At 32.1% G+C, this 19,283-nt stretch overlaps 1 protein-coding gene across 1 annotated transcript; it reads left to right on the plus strand.

Annotated features, from left to right (window-relative positions):
* The first annotated feature begins 12,888 nt into the window (after nt 1–12,888).
* LOC103490007 (glutamate receptor 2.7-like) lies at nt 12,889–17,394 on the plus strand. Its single transcript, XM_008449370.3, has 5 exons — nt 12,889–13,429; nt 13,529–14,859; nt 15,691–16,003; nt 16,101–16,495; nt 16,693–17,394. The coding sequence occupies exons 1-5, from the start codon at nt 13,177–13,179 to the stop codon at nt 17,206–17,208; spliced, it is 2,808 nt and encodes a 935-aa protein (XP_008447592.2). The 5' UTR covers nt 12,889–13,176; the 3' UTR covers nt 17,209–17,394.
* Nucleotides 17,395–19,283: the final 1,889 nt, after the last annotated feature.

A 19,283-nucleotide genomic window follows, 5' to 3' on the forward strand; every position in this document is an offset into this window, starting at 1 on the left:
TGACTTTCCCACATTCTTTTCATTGAGTTTCAAAACTCATATCTATTTTGATTCATAAATTGAGAAACCCCTTGTTCATTGATTGATCTTCTTATTCAAGAATCTTGAGCACTTTTGCAGAGCTTTTATCTCTTTTTGGTTCTTTTTCAGTCACTTCCTAGGGTAGGCAATTTTGCGCAATACAACAATGAGTAAAATGAAAAACCTTTGGAATGAGAGTTTCATCAACTTTAATTTGGGCTGCATTCCAATCGGCGTAGCATTGGCAAGAATCATGCCATCCTCCGAGTGAAAATTTTCTAAGTCAGCAAGAGACACAGACTGAAAGTTGGGATTCAGTGCCATTTCGGTCTCCTCCAAAAACATCCATTTCATTTAAACTAAGAAGTACTTGGAAAATATTGCTGCCACTAAGGAAAATGCACTAAAGGTAACATAAACTGAAGCAACTCCAAATGTTTGGACCGAGTTGAGAAAGAATAGGCCCAATGAGAAACTGCATACTTGGGATAGTGTATAAGTTGGAGAAATAACATGAAATAAAGTGGCATCAGTATGAAAAAACTCATGAAAGTTTTTGTGGTAGTATAGTTAAGCTAAACTCATCGTTTGCCTCTAAAGTTGAACCATTGTAATAGACTTTAGCGGATTTTTCTTAAGAGTTCTGTTGATTATTTTAGTCGGTTGTTTAATGTTTTATGAGTTGAATGGAAGTTTCATCATCATCATTATTTTTATTATTATTTGTGTGGATTGTTTTGTTGGGAGTATTTATGCAAATCACATATTTATATATTTATATATTTGACAATTTGTGAAATGACCTTCAAGTTGATAACATACATAATATGTTAAATGGAAACCCTAACGTAAGTTGTTCTTGATTAATAAATTATTATTATATATTATACTAAATTACAAAAACTGTCACTAAGCTCGTCAAAAATGTTTCTCAAGTTGCAAAATTTAAAAAATTAATACTTTTAAACTTCCAAAATACGGTTAAAATATTAGTTTTTATGAGAACTATTCAGACTTCCTAGTGTTTTGAACAAAAACCTTTAATTCCTCGAAAGAAAATTTATTTTAATTTTTTTTTAAAAATGATCCTACCATTGTATGGTGATCAATTTGTTTGCAATTTCCTTGAATTGGAAAAGAACCAATTTTAAATCAAATTATATAGATATTCTCATATTTTCATGTAGTTACTCCCTTATTTCTCTTAAATTTTCAATTCTTAGTTTACCCTCATTTTCTCATGAACCAAATAAAAACCAAGTTTTAAGTTAAAACATAAAATACCCAAAAATCTAAAATCAAAATCTCCTTTTAAAACATACCAAAATGTAAATTCGTCAAATAAAAAAATTTGACTATAATACACAAACTCAATTGCATAGTATTGTACAATTCACAAGCACACAATGTAGGATATATAGTGTCATTCTTGTAATGTATGTGAAAATCCCACGATACTACACTTGCTCTCAATAACTTTACTCCTTCCTTTAATATGTTGCATGTCTAATGCTCTTTTAAGTCCATTCACCATACGTGCAAACTTAATTGCACCCCAATCATGACATTCAAAAATATCATGGTCATCAACAAGTTTAAGAAAGTTTACGGTATATTTTGATTCTCCTATCTTTTTCTGATAAAGATGACTTAATGAGGTGAACCAAAGCCAATTTCATTGTATCCTCGCAGTTACCCTCATGTTAAAAACATATGTCCGCTAACTGGCCTAGAGTGATAGCCTCTTCACCTTTAATAAACTTATCTTCCAATCTATTATTTGTAACAACCCCATTAAAAGCACTTTTTAGCCGCCAAAGATCGGTAAGGATGTCAAATTCCCACCTCCCAAACGTACATACACCACCGCAAACAACAAATTTATACACTTTTGCTCTTTTCTTTGACTTCAATTAATAGTAAATAGGGGATGGGTGGGCCACGAAAGACTATATATATATATATATAGTGTCCAAATCTTGTTTTCCTAAATAAGACTAGTTGTTGTTGCACTTTGGTCTTCAAACACACGTTCAGATTCAGCAAACAGGTACGGAAAAACACAGAACAACAGTGGCAAGATGGATTAGTCAGGAACTAAAAACTGCAAAATAGAAACGAGATTAACATACGGCTGAGTCGCGAAACATGTTCTCTTTATGACGTTTCGCAGTTCTGCTCTGGATTGTGCAAACAAATTATTGCCCCGTCGTCCCCATGATAAAAAAGTCTCACTTCTTCAATTGATTTTGCACGAAAATCAACTAGTAATCAATAAAACACTCAAAATTGGCAAGCACAAAATTGCTCGGAATAACTCAGAATCACAGAAGAGAAACAGAAGACAGAAGAGAAGAATGAACTTGTTTGTTGTGTGTTTCGAATAAAAGAGGAACGAGTTATTTATATAGGTATAGAAAGGGATGACTCAACAGTTAGAATTTATTAAGGAGAAAATTGTAGGATTAATGACGTTGAAACGGTAAATGTTTTAGAAAATTAATTCGTGAAACGTTTCACAATTCTTAAAAATATATTTTAGAAAATTAAAAGAAATTTTAGTAAAAGTGTGTATATATATATATATATATATATATTATCTCTCCTCTCCTCGCCACGTTCGATGGCAGAGCGCGCCCACGTGTGTTGATATAGGCATATCCTCATTTGCCTATAGCCTCCCTCCTTCCAAAACTTAGGTGTCCGAAGGGCCCAAATCCATTAATCAATCAATGAGTATATGGAGGAGCCTCCACATTCTAAAATAATAAATGTGGGAATGCTTAAGAGAATAAAATAATATTATTTTTCCTTTTCACAAATTTTTCATCCAATAATCCCCACTTGAAAAATTTTTATTATCATTCCCCCACTTGAAATTTTTTTGAAAAGATTTTCATCGAGCAGTGTATGTCTTTATAGTCTTGTGCTTAAATAAAGATGTCTAATGACTTGAACCTTTACGTAGTGACAATAGTTTAAAGTATTGTAAAGTAACTCGTAGTTTTGAACTTTACTTCTAATGCTATTGCACACATAACATTATTTGAGTGAAGTTCTAAAATAGCCCGTGCTTTATGGCCTTACACGTATATCCCAGTTTAGTGAACACTCTAGGAATCTACCTAGAATTCCATAGAAAGCGGCCCTCACTTCCACATTCACAAAGGTGAATCTATTAAGAGTACTCATGTAACTAGGTACTCTACTTGATATCAAGTATAGATTTCATTAAGAACAAAGCTTAGCTTCATCATATGCTTCAGGATGTCATGCTAATCACTAAATCATAAGAATAGAACTTTTAATTATTTAGCATGATTCTCGTCATATTACTTGTGATCAGTTATTACCCATTGAACTTGTTTATTGGGATCTCCAATCTTTCAAGTTAGGTTTACCTCACAGTAATTCAAGTTTTAATAGGATTGAGTCTCATTCTTTTTTAGGTTTTAAAAACCTTTGCTCTAGCGAGTCCTTTCGTCAAAGGATCAACCAAGTTATCGTCAGACCGTACATAATCTACTACCACTGCACCAATAGTGAGAAATTCTCTACTGTGCTTACAAGTATCTGTCGTCTCTTATCGTTATTATGAATTTTGCGATAGCTGAAGTACTATCACAATGGATTAGTATGACTCGTATCGATCTTTCCCATGTGGGAATCTCTGATAGCAAGCTTCAAAGCCAGCTTGCTTCTTCACTAGCAGTAGTTAGTGCTATCATTTCTGGCTCCATCATTGACTGGGCTAAGATTGTTTGTTTCTTGAATTTCCAAGCAACAACTCCTCTTGCTATATTAAAAATATAGCCACTTGTAGCCTTTGAGTCATCTGACAGAGAGTTTCAATCAGCATCGCTGTAACCTTCAAGTATAGTAGGAACCTTGTTATAATTTAATCCTAGGTTTTAGCTTTTCTTAAGGTATTTCATTACTCTCTTTATTGCATTCTAGAGTTCTAGATTAGGTCTGCAAGTAAACCTACATGGTAATCCTACGACGTAAGCTATGTCTGGTCTAGTGCAATCAACAACATACCTCAAACAACCTATGATACTAGCGTACTCGGATTGGTTAACACTGTCACCAATGTTCTTGAATAATGTCACACTAGAGTCATAAGGTGTACAAACTGGTTTACTTTCAAAGTAGTTGTACTTGTTTAGAATCTTTTATATGTAATGAGATTAATCTAAGGAAATTTCATTTTCAGTTCTAGAAATTTTGATACCTAAAATTACATTAGCTTCACCTAAGTCTTTCATGTCAAAGTTTGCACTCAACATAGATTTTACATCATTTATGACGTGCAAGTTTGATCCAAAGATTAACATGTCATATATGTATAGGCATATGATAGTACATAACGTACCTTCAGTCTTAATAGTAGATACATTTGTCACTCTCATTTACTTTGAATCTTTTTTACATGAGTAAGTTGTCAAACTTTTCGTGTCATTGCTTAGAAGCTTGTTTTAGGACGTAGAGGGATTTATCTAGTTTACAAACTTTGGATTCTTGGCTGTGAACTATGAAACCTTCAAGTTGTTTCATATAAATCTCTTCTTCTAAATCACCATTTAGGAAAGCAATTTTGACATTCATCTAATGGATTAAGAGATTGTTCAGGACAACTATAGATATCAACACTTTAATTGAGGTGATTCTAGTGACTAGGGAAAAAGTATCAAAGAAATCTATGTTTTTCTTCTGCCTAAATCCTTTTGCTACTAATCTAGCCTTATACTTATCTATTGATCCATCAAGTTTGAGTTTCTTCCTTAAAACCCATTTGCAGCATATGACTTTACAGCCAGGGGTAGGTCAACTAGATACCAAGTTCTATTGGATTCAAGGAAGTCCATTTCATCATTGATAGCTTTTTGCCATAAATTGACATCTATTGAGGATAAGGCTTCTGTTAGATCTTTTAGATATTATACGTTGTATCTTTCAAAGTCTTCTCCAAAATCTTTTATGGTTCTAGCTCTCTTGCTTCTTCTAGGTTTAGGATCTACTTTCTTTTCTTGGGCTTGGATCTTAATTGAAGGTATACTACTGGAACTTGATCCTCCACTAGTTTGACCATTTAGGCCCCCACTACTTCTAGATTTAAAAGAAAATCTATCCAGGAAAAAATCTACGTCATTCAATTCTATGATTACTTTGTTTTCTAAATCATAGAACCTGTAGGCTTTACTGTTTTCAGCATATCCTATGAAGACACATTCATAGGCTCTACTTGCTAGTTTCCTTCTTTTTGGATCAAGTATTCTAACATAAGCTAGACAACCCCAAGTTCTAAGATAAGACAAGTTTGGTGTTTTATGTTTAAGGACTTCGTATGGTGAAGTTTTACTATTTGATTTGGGAATCCTATTAAGGACATAATTAACAGTTTTAATTATTTCACCCCACTAAGATGATGTCGCTCCAGACTCAAGTAAGATAACAACTACTAACTCAGTTAGTTCTATTCTTTCTTTCTGCTTTTCCATTCATTTCAAGAGAATAAGGTGTAGTAGTTTCGTGTATTATTCCTTTTGAGTTATAAAACTCATTGAAGGCAACCGAATCATATTCAGTTCCTCTATCACTACGAAGTCTCTTAATTCTTTTGTTGAACTGATTCTCTATTTCAGTTACAAACACCTTGAACATGTCAAAGTCATCACTTTTATTTATCTGCTTAAAAATAAAAGTGATGGCTCACTTTTATTTTTAAGCAGATAAATAAAAGTGTAGTCAGAACAGTCATCTATAAAGGTAATTGCATACCTTTTACTGTTTCTAGTTGAAGTGCCATCTGAAGGGATGAAAACCCTTTACGGCAGAATAATTACAGAAACCCAATTTTAATTGGAACCTTAAAAATACCAATACATTGGCAAAAAATTACAAAAATAATTTTTATGGTTAAACATGGTTTGAATAAAAATACAGAGAAGAAAACTTACGCTCGTTGACGACTCTGAATCTACCAATCACCAATTTGGGCACCATCACTTGGAAACTTTCCTATTCTCTGATTGAGATGGTTTATGGGAACCAAAATTGGAAGAAGGGAATTTTTCTCTAGGAGAGAATTTTTTTCAGAGAGAATGGAGAGTCTTCTTCTTCGCAGAACTCATCCATTGTGATTGTTATGCAAAGAATTCTCACTTCTCCAGACGGAAGAAGTGGGAAGTTGGAGATAATAAATGGGAACGTGGGAAAACTACCCACGTTCCCTATTAACTTAATAATAATTATTAAATTAATATATATTAAACTAATTAAATAATTAATTAATTTAATAATTAATTAAATCATATTTAATTATTATTTTCATTTAAATCATATTTAAATGAATATCTCTCGCATAACCTATAGTTTTAATTTAATTAAATCAAATTAAACTAAACTATTAATTAATTCTTCAATTAATTAATTTCTAAATTAAATATCTTATATTTAATTTAATCCATAAATTGAATCATATTCAAATATAAATTTCTCTCATAACCTATAGTTTTAATATGTATCATATACACATTAAATTTTAACTTATAATTTTAATATAAATCTAATTCAAATTAAACTAATATTTAAAATTATTAAAATATTTTATTCTCTCGTAATTTAATTTTGAATTATATCCAAAATTAAATTTATATAATAAAATCTAATTAAAATATAAACTTTATATTATAATATATCAATATACATTATATTAATTCCCAAAGTAAATTTGAACATTTCAAATTCCAACCAATATAAATAAATTTCTCTTTATGAGCTAGGAAGGGGACCTAATGGACCTACAGATCAGAAGCTACAGCGATATGAGATTAATTAGCTAAACTCATTAACTACATTAATCAATATTCGTTAACTGTGTTTACACTCCACTAAAAACTCACAGTTGAACTCTTCTCACTGTAGATATATTTCTGTGTCCCTTCACAAGTGTTCGTAACACCAGCTGGGTCAAATTACCGTTTTATCGCTAGGTTACCTCTAGTCCTTAAATACCAGTGATCCTCTATTGAAAGGGTAGGGCTCGTGCCATAGAAAGGGTAGGGCTCGTGCCATAGAAAGGGTAGGGTCGCTAGGTTACCTCTAGTCCTTAAATACCAGTGATCCTCTATTGAAAGGGTAGGGCTCGTGCCATAGAAAGGGTAGGGCCCTTTGTTCAAGTGTCGGAGACACCATTTAAGGGAACACTTATCTACTTACCCTATGGAAAAGAGTGAATTCCAACTTATCTACTTACCCTAAAGGTGGAAAAGAGTTGCCAACTCCCCACCGTATGTTCAAACAACAACTTAGGATCGTCTTTTGCAGTATCATACTTCTTTTGTAGCGCGTCATGGTACTTACAAATGAAATCAGTTTTTGTCCAGGTGATTTGTACTTCCACAAAATTGCTCGGAATACATGTGGAGATATAAGCATATCCTCATTTGCTTATCTCTTCCCTCCTTCCAAAACTTAGGTGTCCTAAAGGTCCAAACTCAATCAATGGGTATATGAATGAGCCTCCACATCCTAAAATAATCAATATGGGAATGCTTGAGATAATAAAATAATATTATTTTTCCTTTTCACAAATTTTTCATCCAATACTAGCTGACTCGAGTTGAGTTTTGTCTTAATATTACTAATTATTGTATTTTTCAGATGCGACGAACAACTAACTTGAGCCTGAAAATGATGGAAAAACTTAATCTTATACATAGAAGCAACGTTATTCAATGTGATGAATATCTATAAAACCTAAACAAGAAAAAAAGAAAAAGACATACAAATTAATTAGAAAAACTACACGTAAGGAACAAGTATGACTAATATGAAAAACATGATCTAAAAACCACACAAACCATATGTCTAGGCAACCTAAATAACATAAAATGAAGTATACAAAAAGTAGGTAAAAATCCCATAAAACATGTGTATTTGCTAAATCACCATGAACACAAGTTTAAAACATATATAGTATTAAGTTTGGAAGTTGTGAGATGTTTGCAAAATGTCGGCGAGATGTTTGCGAGATGCAAAAGAAATAGCTAAAAACTTTCTGAAACATGTGCAGAAGCACCCTTAATCACATAAAACAAATATACAATTCATTTGGGATTGGACATTTAGAGTTTGAAAGTTGCAAGATGTCTGCGGGATGTTTGCCAGATACAAAAGAAATAGCAAAAAGACTCCCTAAAACATGTGTAAAAGCATCCTAAATCACCATACACAAGTTTAAAACTGATATAGTGTTGAACATTTGAAGTTTGAAAGTTGGGAGATGCTTGCAAGATGGAATAGAAATATCTAAAAACTTCTAAAAAACCAATAACAAAATATTCTTAAGAATCAAAGCAAAAAACAACTCAACTTTTCTATATTCAAGATATAAAAATAAGTAAAAAAAAAAGGCCGATTCTCCAAAGAAAAAACAAAATTCCAAATAAGGAAACAACAAAATAGGATACTCTAGAAAAACAAAGAGAAAAAAAACAAATAAGCACATAACCTATGTGTTAGCAAGTTTTCTAAGTCAATATGAGATTACTTACCAGGGTTTTGTCATTTGAAGTCTCCACTGTAGCTATTGATGACTCACCAGTCTACTGTTGCCTTGTCATTTTGTGGTTTCATCATCTGAAACTTCAATGAAGCTATTGTTTAAAGTTTCGTTCAGGGAGTTGGTTTTGAATTTTGAAAAACCGTTCAATGGATGGAGAGAGTCACCATTCCTTGAGATCCGATGCTGTGTGTGTCGTTTTATGAGCTCTATTGGTTGGCCACATCGTCAATTGAAGTATCCTTCGATGAGTGTTTTGCGCACAAAGAAGAAAGTTGATCATTGGTCTTCTTAGGGATTTTTTACTTCAACAGTATTATGGACTATTTACACCTTAATTTGTCCTAGAACTTTACTTTTTAAAAAGTAGTCCAAAAAACCTATAATCCTCTCAAAATTGGACTACATTTTTGGTAGTTTTTCAAATATTCTAAGTCTTAAAATCATTTGGTGTTTTATTCCTTATTTTTATTCTTGTTATAGTTATGTACTTCAATTAACCTGTACAATTTTATTTAGACAAACATGTTTCAATTGCTTAACAAAAAGGGACGTCGGAGTGTATTAACGAAGAGGTGAGAGACAATGATGAAAAATAGAGGTGAAACAATATTATCAATTTATGTTCATATAACAGAACAAGTACTTTTTATTAATATTATTATTGATTTAAGTTTAATGGTATTTTTGAAATTTTTGAAAATTCAGAATATTTTTTACACAAAATATTAACGGTTTATATATAAAACTAACTATAAATGTATTTTAAAAATCATTTTAGAAGTTTATTTTTGAAAATTATGAAACTAAATGTATATCTTGACACAAAGGGTAAAGTTCATGGATTAAGTGCGAAGATAAAATGATTTTGTAAACTACTTGCAAAGAAAAACAAACAAACAAACATACAAGTTGCATGTAAACTATTTGTAAAAAGATAGAGTTGATTTTTTGTTTTATTCAATTTAGTCTTTATAAAAGATTGACATTATACACATTTAGGTCTTATGTGTTTCGCAGGTTTTTCCATGGAATTTCAATTAGGCATTTAAAACTTCAGCAAACTTTAAAACCCACATGATATATATATATATATGTGTGTGTGTGTGTGTGTATATATGTATATGTATATATATATATTATATATATGTATATATATATATGTATGTATATATATATGTATGTATGTATCTTATTTTATAAATTAATAGAAACTATTTATTGCTATTAATTTTAATTGATTATTAAATATAAATATATTATTTATACTTAATAAATTTCAACTAATATTTTTACCTTTAATATTGGCTAATTTACATATATGTAATAAAACCCAAAAATATTTATGCCTCATGTAATAAAAAATAAAAGTACATGAAGCCGAGCAAAATATTTTCATAATTCTATGCTTGTCCTTGCGTCACTTCTCTTTCTTCTTCTTCCTTCTTTGCGATTACTTCTCTCCCAGATTTATTCATCTCCTCTTCCAGACTTTCTTTCTTTAATTTTTAAACGAACTATTCTTCTGTTTAAATCTCATATTTCATCTTCACCATTTTCGGCAAGATTCTCTGAAGCTAATTCATCTTTCTCATATTTGAGAATATCGAGATCGTTTTAATATCATTTTGATATGATCTAAACGATCATTTACCACTATTAACATGATCATTTACCATGGTCAACACGATCATTTAAAATTGAAGTCATTTTCCCATTGTTCAAAAAAATTATACGATTGTGTTGATATGATCTAAACGATTGCTTATCATTGTCAACATGATTTTTTAGCATGGTCAACACAATTGCTTTGAAGCCATTTTTCCCATCGTTTAAAAAGAACTACATGAGCGTGTGGATATGATCTAAACGATTACTTATTATAGTCAACACGATCGTTTAACATGATTGTTTTAAAGCCCTTTTCCCCTCATTTAAAAAGAACTACACGATCATGTAGATATAATCTTAATGATCGCTTACCATAGTTAATATGATCGTTTAGCATTGTCAACACGATCGTTTAGATTTTGAAGCTCTTTTCCCATCCTCTAAAAAACTATACGATTGTGTGGATATAATCTAAATGATTGCTTATCATAGTCAACACGATCGTTTAGCATGGTCAACACGAGTGTAGACCAATTGTTTAAACTATAACACACGATCATTTAGAAGAAAATTATTTATGCGCGCTTGGTTGATTAATCGAGTGCTAATTGGGGTATTTTTGGTATTTCTTATTGGTAGCTTATGACTTTTTTCGTTTTTGAAATTGTTTTATAAAGTGTAAGTATTTTACTAATTTATTATATTTTGAAAAATCTCTTTTAATATTTTATGCTTTTAATTATTTAATATAAATTATTACAATTAATTATTAATATTCTAATTAATTTATATTAATTTAATTATTTTTAATAATTTAATTATGTTTAGTTAAAAGATATTCTTTTATTTTATTAACTAACTAATATGACAATAAATTATTTGATGCTACTGAATTGATTACAAATATTTAACTTCGAGACATTAATATATTACCATGCATATTCAAACGCATACATTTCTTATCCTTGATATTGTGATCCAAATGACTTATTAACCTGTTTTAAGTTTAGTCTTTTCTAAAATCAACTTTATTTTTATATATAGTTCTCACACCATTTGGTTTTTCTTTTCAAATAGTTTTCAAAACCACGCTATCTATTTTGATAGTTAATCTAAAGTTCATGAACATTTTTTTTAGGGAAACTATTGTAAATGTAACAAAAGATCAAACTATTTACGGCACATGTAACAAAACCCATAAAGTTAGCTATTTTTTAAATATTCCAGATTTGCTCTTCCATCTTTCTATCTTACTCGTGATTCATCTTCCTCCTCTATTTCGTCTTCTTCGTTCTTCCTTGCGATTTCGTCTTTTTATTTTCTGCGATTTCTTTCCATCATCTTTCTTATTTTTCAATTCTTTGTTTACGTCGTTTAATCTTTCAATTGTTCTTTCTACTTTTCTTATTCTTTTTTTCGTTGCGATTTCTTTCCATCGTCTTTTTTTTACGCATCTAATGTGTATAAGACCGTGTACAAAAAAATAGCAAAATCTAAAATACCATAGACGATTGTGTAAAAATAAAAAAATAAACAATCGCCTAAAGAAATGATCGTGTAGCAAAAGAACTAAAAAAAATATTGAACCAAATTGTTTTAAAAAATCATTTAGATTTGGGTCCCCAAATCTAAACGATCATGTAACAAAATTAAACGATGGAATTAAAAAGATAAATTGTAGCCATTGTAGCCATATCTAAATGATAGCGTATAAATTGTAGCCATATCTAAACGATTGTGTAGTAGCTCATATCTAAACGATCGTATTGTAGTCATATCTAAACGATCGCGAATAAATTATAGCCATATCTAAACGATTGCCTATATTCTGAATCTATCTAAATGATCGCGTATAAATCGCAAATATATTACGCGTGCTCTTAACGACATGGTTGACTGGACATTTTTGGTTGACGAGGCATTTTTAATATTTTACCCTAATGAGCCTCTGATTTTTCCATTTTTAGAACTGAGTGTAAATATTTTACCACTTTTTTATATTTTCGAAAGATTCTTTTTTTATTATACTTTTGTCCTATTATTATTTAAAAGATGGCGATAGATTACTTCATTTTTCTCCTATGGCTTTAATATATATATAAAGAATGATAATGAAAATAATTTGGTCTAACGAAAAAAGTTTTAATGACATATTTCTATAAATTAATTAGGTTTGTGAGTCAAAGTTTGTTATTTAATTTTCACATGTATTAAAATTAAGTATGTCGATTTTAACTCCAATTTCATATATCAATGTTTAAAGTAATTGAATGCACTTTTTAAAAATAATTCAATGAATTTTTAGACTTGAATTACATATAACACATACATTTTAACTATACTAGGTTATGAGTGGCATCTTAATAACTAACTAAGTGGTTATGAGTTCAATCATAGTAGATACCTATTTAACAATTAATTTCCTATGAGTTAAGAAGAACAATTACATTAGAACAATTACATTAGATTAAAATGATTTTAAGACTATCTTAATACAGAAATCATAGTGAAGATTAAGAACTATTTTGGCAAGGAAAAGATTGCAGTATCTTAGAATTCTAAAGAATTTAAAATTGGAGGGTATTTTTGAAACAAAGTTAAAAAAAAAACAGCGTAAAAAGTTGAAGGTATTTAATTATAGTTTAACCTTTGTTATAAATTCTAATAAATAATTGAAAGTGTAGGATACAATATTTGCCAATACTTTCATTTCACATCTACAAAACTACAAACCAACGACGTTTCCCGGCAATTGTCAATTCGACTTGACCAATTCCATTCAACAAAACCATTTCTCCGGCCTCTGTTCCGTGTCAACCCACGTCAATGGCCCAGCCATGGACGGAGAACTCTCCTCAAATTTTCTCCTCGTTTCAATTTCACCTTCATTTCACCCTACCCATCAAATAATTTGATGAAATTCGATTCCCTAGGCCGTCACTGAACGAAATCCTTTTGAAGTTTTTCTAAGCTCGGCAATGGAAAGCCGCCCCATCTTCTCAACCTTCATCTTCTTTCTTTCGCTCTGTTTTGGGCTTCGAGCTTTCTCTGAGGCTGTTACAGTGAAGGTCGGGGTCGTTCTTGACTCCGATTCGTCGATTGGGAAAATGGGGTTTAGTTATATGGAAATGGCTCTCTCTGATTTCTATGAATCTCATAGAAATTACAAGACCCGGTTGGCTCTGTTCGCGAAGAACTCCATGGAAGACGTTATTGAAGCTGCTGCTGCAGGTCTTATCCTAATCTCGTTAGTTACTCGTTATGATTTTTATAATTAATTTTTTTCCCTGAAGGTTAGTATTTTTCGTTTCATTTTCAAAAACCAAACAGCTATGGAGTTGATCAGCAAGGAAGAGGTGGAAGCCATTGTTGGGCCACAGAATTCGAAGCAAGCAGCTTTCATGGCTGATCTTGGGAAAAAATCTCAGGTACCCATAATATCATTTTCTGCTACAACCCCATCTCTAAATCCTCATCGGAACCCGTACTTTTTCCGGGCAACCCAAATGGATTCATCCCAAGCAAAACCCATTGCCGCCATTTTTGAAGCCTTCGATTGGAGACAGGGGGTGCTTATTCACTCTGACGATGAATATGGCGAAGGGTTTTTGCCTTCCATGAGAGACGCCTTGAGGGAGACTAGTACTCGAGTAGCTTACGAGACTGCAATTCCTCAATCTGCCTCTGATGACAGAATCGCTAAAGAGCTTTACAAATTGATGACTATGCAAACAAGGGTTTTTGTTGTGCATATGTTACCAGAGCTTGGTTCTCGTCTTTTCGCCATGGCTAAGGAGATTGGGATGATGGGGTCGGGTTATGTTTGGATTATAACTGATGGGATGAGTAATTTTCTCTCTCGGATTGATGATTCCTCCATGGTAGCCATGAGTGGAGCTTTAGGTGTGAGGACTTACATTCCCAGAACAGAAAAACTTGAAGTTTTTCAGATGCGATGGAGAAGGAAATTTGAGAAAGAAATTTCTGAACTGAATATATTTGGGTTACGAGCTTATGATGCTATTGTTGCTCTAGCTAAGGCTGTGGAGAGTGCTGGAACCACAGAGTTCATCTTGGAGAAGTCAAATGTTTCTGGAAAATCTACTGATCTTGACAATCTAGGGGTCTCTCGAAATGGTCCAAGGTTGTCTGAGGCATTGTCTAAAACACATTTCAAAGGACTTGCAGGAGACTTCAGAATGGTTGAAGGGAAATTGAAATCATCAACTTATGAGATTATAAATATCAATCATGAAAAGAATATTACAGTGGTTGGATACTGGACGCCAGAAAATGGACTGACACAAACATTAGACTTCATGAAAATTAGTTCAAACACTTCTGTTACTAATCTTAGCCGTATCGTATGGCCAGGGGATGGCCCCAATTCTTTCAGTTTCCCAAAAGGTTGGGAGAATCCAACAAATGAAAAGAAGCTGAGAATAGGAATTCCAGTCAAATCTGGAGTCAGTAAGTTTATTAGAGAGATAAGGGACCCAGTCACTGGCTGGACAAAGAGAACAGGGTATAGCATCGATATCTTCGAAGCTGTAATCAACACACTACCATATGCTGTTTTCTATGAATACGTTCCATTTGCAAATGCTACAGGAGCAATGGCTGGTAGCTATGAGGAATTGGTCAAACAAGTATACTTTGGGGTATGTATAATCTCTCCTCCTCAACTGCAGTAGTTCGACATTTACAACCAAAAAGAAAATTTTATGTGTGGTTTTTGGTACGGGACTTCAAATGCTGATAAGTTTTTCTTGATTGCAATTGCATAAAAGAATCTTAACTTTGACTCTTGCTCGTGTCCATTGACTACTATGCCCTCTGCGGACGAAGCTTGTGAGGCGCACTATGTTCTTAACCTGTTGCATTAGCTTTAACTTTGGATTCTTCTTTCTCATTTAAGTGGAGTATGTTTTAGAAAATGTCTTTGGGTATGTTTGAGTGTGGTTTTGAAATAGTTAAAGATCATTTTTGTCATTCAAAATTACTCTCAAACATGTCTTTAATAATTCAATTTTTAATGTTTGATTTGATCTTTTTAACACTTATTTTATACAATAGAAATTAATTTGAATGGCAAAAAACATGTTTAAGAATGACTTTGAACATGACAAAAGTGATTTTAGCCATTTCAAAATCACTTCTACTTGACCTTAGTTATTCCAATTCTCAAGATTGCATAGGATTGCTCGAGAAAATAATTGACGCTATTTGTTAAATTACCTTAACACCTTTTCTTTGTGAGACTAATTGTGTTTAATTATAGGAGTATGGTAAGAAATCTCAAGTTCAAACTCTGAAAGAGAAGGTTGAGAATATATGTCACTGATTTAGAAAATGATTTTTCAAACTTCTCTATGAGTTGAAAAAGAAGTTGGCATTGCCATGTTCTGATAGGAACTAGTATAGTTTATATTCGTTTGCCATTTCACATAAAAACTTCATATTCTATTATTTATCACCATTTCCTTGAACAGGTATATGATGCAGTCGTGGGAGACGTATCCATTAGAGAAAGTAGGTCCCTTTATGCGGACTTCACATTGCCATACTCTGAATCTAGTGTATCGATGGTTGTACTATTTCGAGATAACAAGAACAAAAAAGCTTGGCTTTTCTTGAAGCCTTTAACATTGGACCTTTGGTTGACAAGTGCTTTCTTTTTCGCCTTTATTGGATTGGTCGTCTGGATTCTTGAGCACAGAATCAATGAAGATTTCAGAGGTCCCCCCTCGCACCAAATTGGGACAAGCTTCTGGTTTTCTTTCTCAACTATGGTTTATGCTCAAAGTAATCTCCCCTCTCCATGTAGCTTTTTTTTATGACATTTTGAATATCTTTTTCTAGATAGTTCACTAAATTAGTAAATTACTTCTCTATGCAACAGGGGAGAAGGTGGAAAGCAACTTGGCTAGATTTGTGGTAATAGTTTGGCTGTTTGTGGTGCTCATATTGACTCAAAGTTACACGGCCAGTCTCACGTCTCTACTAACGGTTCAAAAACTGGAGCCAACTTTTGCTGATATGAACCAGCTAAAGGAACAGAAGCTGAATGTTGGATACCCACATGGTTCTTTTGTTCAAGCATTGCTGATAGCTGAAGGTTTTGATCCGTCCAAGCTTGTAAATTATAACAATATGGCACATTGTGGTTCATTGTTCTTAAATGGGACAATAGCTGCTGCCTTTGATGAAATCCCTTATCTCAAGGTTCTTACAACAACATACTGCACCAATTGCACTATTGTTGGTCCCACAATAAAATCCAATGGCTTTGGCTATGTAAGTACGAAAGTCTTCTATTGTCCTTCATTTCAATTTGAAGAGTGACTCACTAATAATGAGTGTTAAATCATGTTAAAAACTTAAATTCAAAACACGAGCTATTGGATGGAAATAACATTACACATTATATTACTACTGAACTTACAAACTTGTGCTGGTAGTTTATCTCAACCGGTTGTGTCTAAATATTGCAGGTTTTCCCCAAGGGGTCTCAACTTGGGCGCGATGTTTCGAAGGGAATACTTGATATAATGGAGAGTGGAATTTTGCAAGAGATTGAAGACAAATGGTTTAAAGGCAACATCAGCAGTCCTGACCCCAATAGCTTGATTTCCACCACACTTGGTCTTGAAAGCTTTTGGGGGTTGTTTCTTGTTACAGGAGCTGTATCTTCATTTGCTCTCATTACAGCTCTGGCCAGTTTTCTCTATGAACACAGACATGTCTTGAAACTCTCCACTGTCTCAATGTGGAAAAGGTTTCTTCTCCTTTTGAAAATTTTCGACGAGAAAGACATGAGTTCACCGGCATTGAGAAAGAAACGTCAAGACGAAATCCCAGAAGTTAAAGATGTCAGATTCGAACCTGGCCATCCCAGCCCATCTTGTGATTCAAGCTACAGAAATGGAGGACTTTCACCTTGTAACTTCGATGATTTTCATGGTGATCAGAATGTAACTCCTAGCCATCACCATCTGTCAAGGGAATAGATGGTGATTGTGATGAATGTGTATGAGAGTCAAATTTATTGTCAATATGAGTTCATGTAAATAATAAAGGGTCGAGTTCACTTGAAAACAAAAGTATAAAGGTCGGTTGTGTTGCAAGATTAATTGTATGTATATATCTATGTAATCGTAATTATAGTATGAACATGTTTGTAACATTTTTTAGAATAGTCTCAACATTTACATCGTCGGTCAAAAATATAGATTGCTTTCATTTTGAAGTTAAACCCCTCCAATTATGTAAAATAATGCCAAAAAGCTGAAAATCAATAAGCAGAGTGAAAAAAAAAAAAAAAACTCACGATTTGGGGCTGAAGGACGCAAGAAGAACAGTCAAATTAATGGCAGCGAAACTCTGGCAGAAGAAAAGAGTTCGTTGCATCAAGAAATCAACCCTTCCAAACAAATCAGGGAATGTTTGGTTGGATTGTGTTCTTTTAAAAATTGTTTTAAATTCTGTTGTCAAATTCTAAAAACAACCTATGTTTTTATTGTATACAATTTAAAATGCAGAATTATTGTAAACGAACCTAAAAGAATTTAGTATGTTATGTTATAGATTTGATTCAAGTTTTTAAACTTTAAAATTTAAAAAATTGTCACGAATAGCGAATAATTAAAATTTTGACAAATTTAAATGAGCTATAATTATGTAAATAGTTTCAATTATTTTACTATATTTAAAAATTTTCTACCTATTGAGATTTGAAAATTACATTTTTTATATGTATTATCAAGATAAAGTTACAAATTAGTTCATATTGTTTTAAAATTTAGGATTTATAGTTCCTATGAATTGATACAACTTCATATATAGTCCCTACCATAGGATTGTTTTTTAAGCTTTTATCACAATATAGGAAGTAAGTTCTAATTATAATCCATAAGAAATTTTCCAAACTATAAGTACAAAATTTGAATTTATACTATAAATTATATAATAGTACAATATAATACTTTCACGTTCATAAATAAATTAATAATAGTTTATTGACTGATATTTAGTGGATAATCACAACTAGTTTATAATTGTTTAAATTGAAATCATATTACGTTGAAAACATAAAAGACAACCCTGGAATAGAACTAAAAAGGTGAAGTCCAAATATGGTCAATGAAATATTCAACCTCCAAGTAAGGTTGAATTAAACAATTAATCATATAAGATCAACATATATATTCGAAAGTTAGATCGACCAATGATGACATGAACCAAAAGAGCAAAGACATAAACTTGCTACTATTTCAACGAAATGCAATCGGGGATTAGCTTTGTCATGGTTAACAAAGTTATTTCGATCCCCTTTTTGTACAAGGAATTAGAGATGTGAAATTTTTGCTTAATTTCTCTTTAGATTCAAATTGTTGAAAGAAAACCTAAGCATGCGCAGCTATATATAGATCGATTTTACTTTAAATGCACTAAATTAACATGAAACCTTAAATTAATACAAATTAGGATTTTGAGAGTTCAGTTACATTCGAAACTTTAATTGATGCTTGAATTTTCACACGAACTCGAACAAGATGACTATTAGTGTTTACCTACTAAGCTTCAAACACAAAACCAGATTGTGAGACTTGTTTGGTGAAGAAACAAGAGAAAGAAAGAAATGAAGATGGAATTATGGATTAGGGTTGAGTTTTTCTTTACTAACCAGAAAAATAGTAAATTGACAGGTTTATTTTGGATACATGACAAAAATTAATTTAAATTGTCCATATATAAAAAATGGATTAAATGCCCTACCCTACTAAAAAAACTCACCTCTCAAATACAATTATTCCAAAACCCAAGAGACCTCGTAATTTAATTATACTCCCCAACCACAATTATTTCGACTCTCCTCCATTTTATCCTATCAAAACAATTAAAACACTTAAAAGCCTTAAATCCTCAATTTTCCCCAAACTCGTTTATCTTCTTCATCTTCTTCATCTCCATTGACGTAAATTACCTTTGAAACAGCCACAACTGTTCACAAAAAATCCTCTCAACGGAAAGAAAGGCCTCCACCTTCGATCTCTACAGAAACAAAGTTTGTTTTGCTTCTTTC

The sequence above is a fragment of the Cucumis melo genome, chromosome 4, assembly GCF_025177605.1.
Source record: "Cucumis melo cultivar AY chromosome 4, USDA_Cmelo_AY_1.0, whole genome shotgun sequence".
Classification (NCBI taxonomy): domain Eukaryota; kingdom Viridiplantae; phylum Streptophyta; class Magnoliopsida; order Cucurbitales; family Cucurbitaceae; genus Cucumis; species Cucumis melo.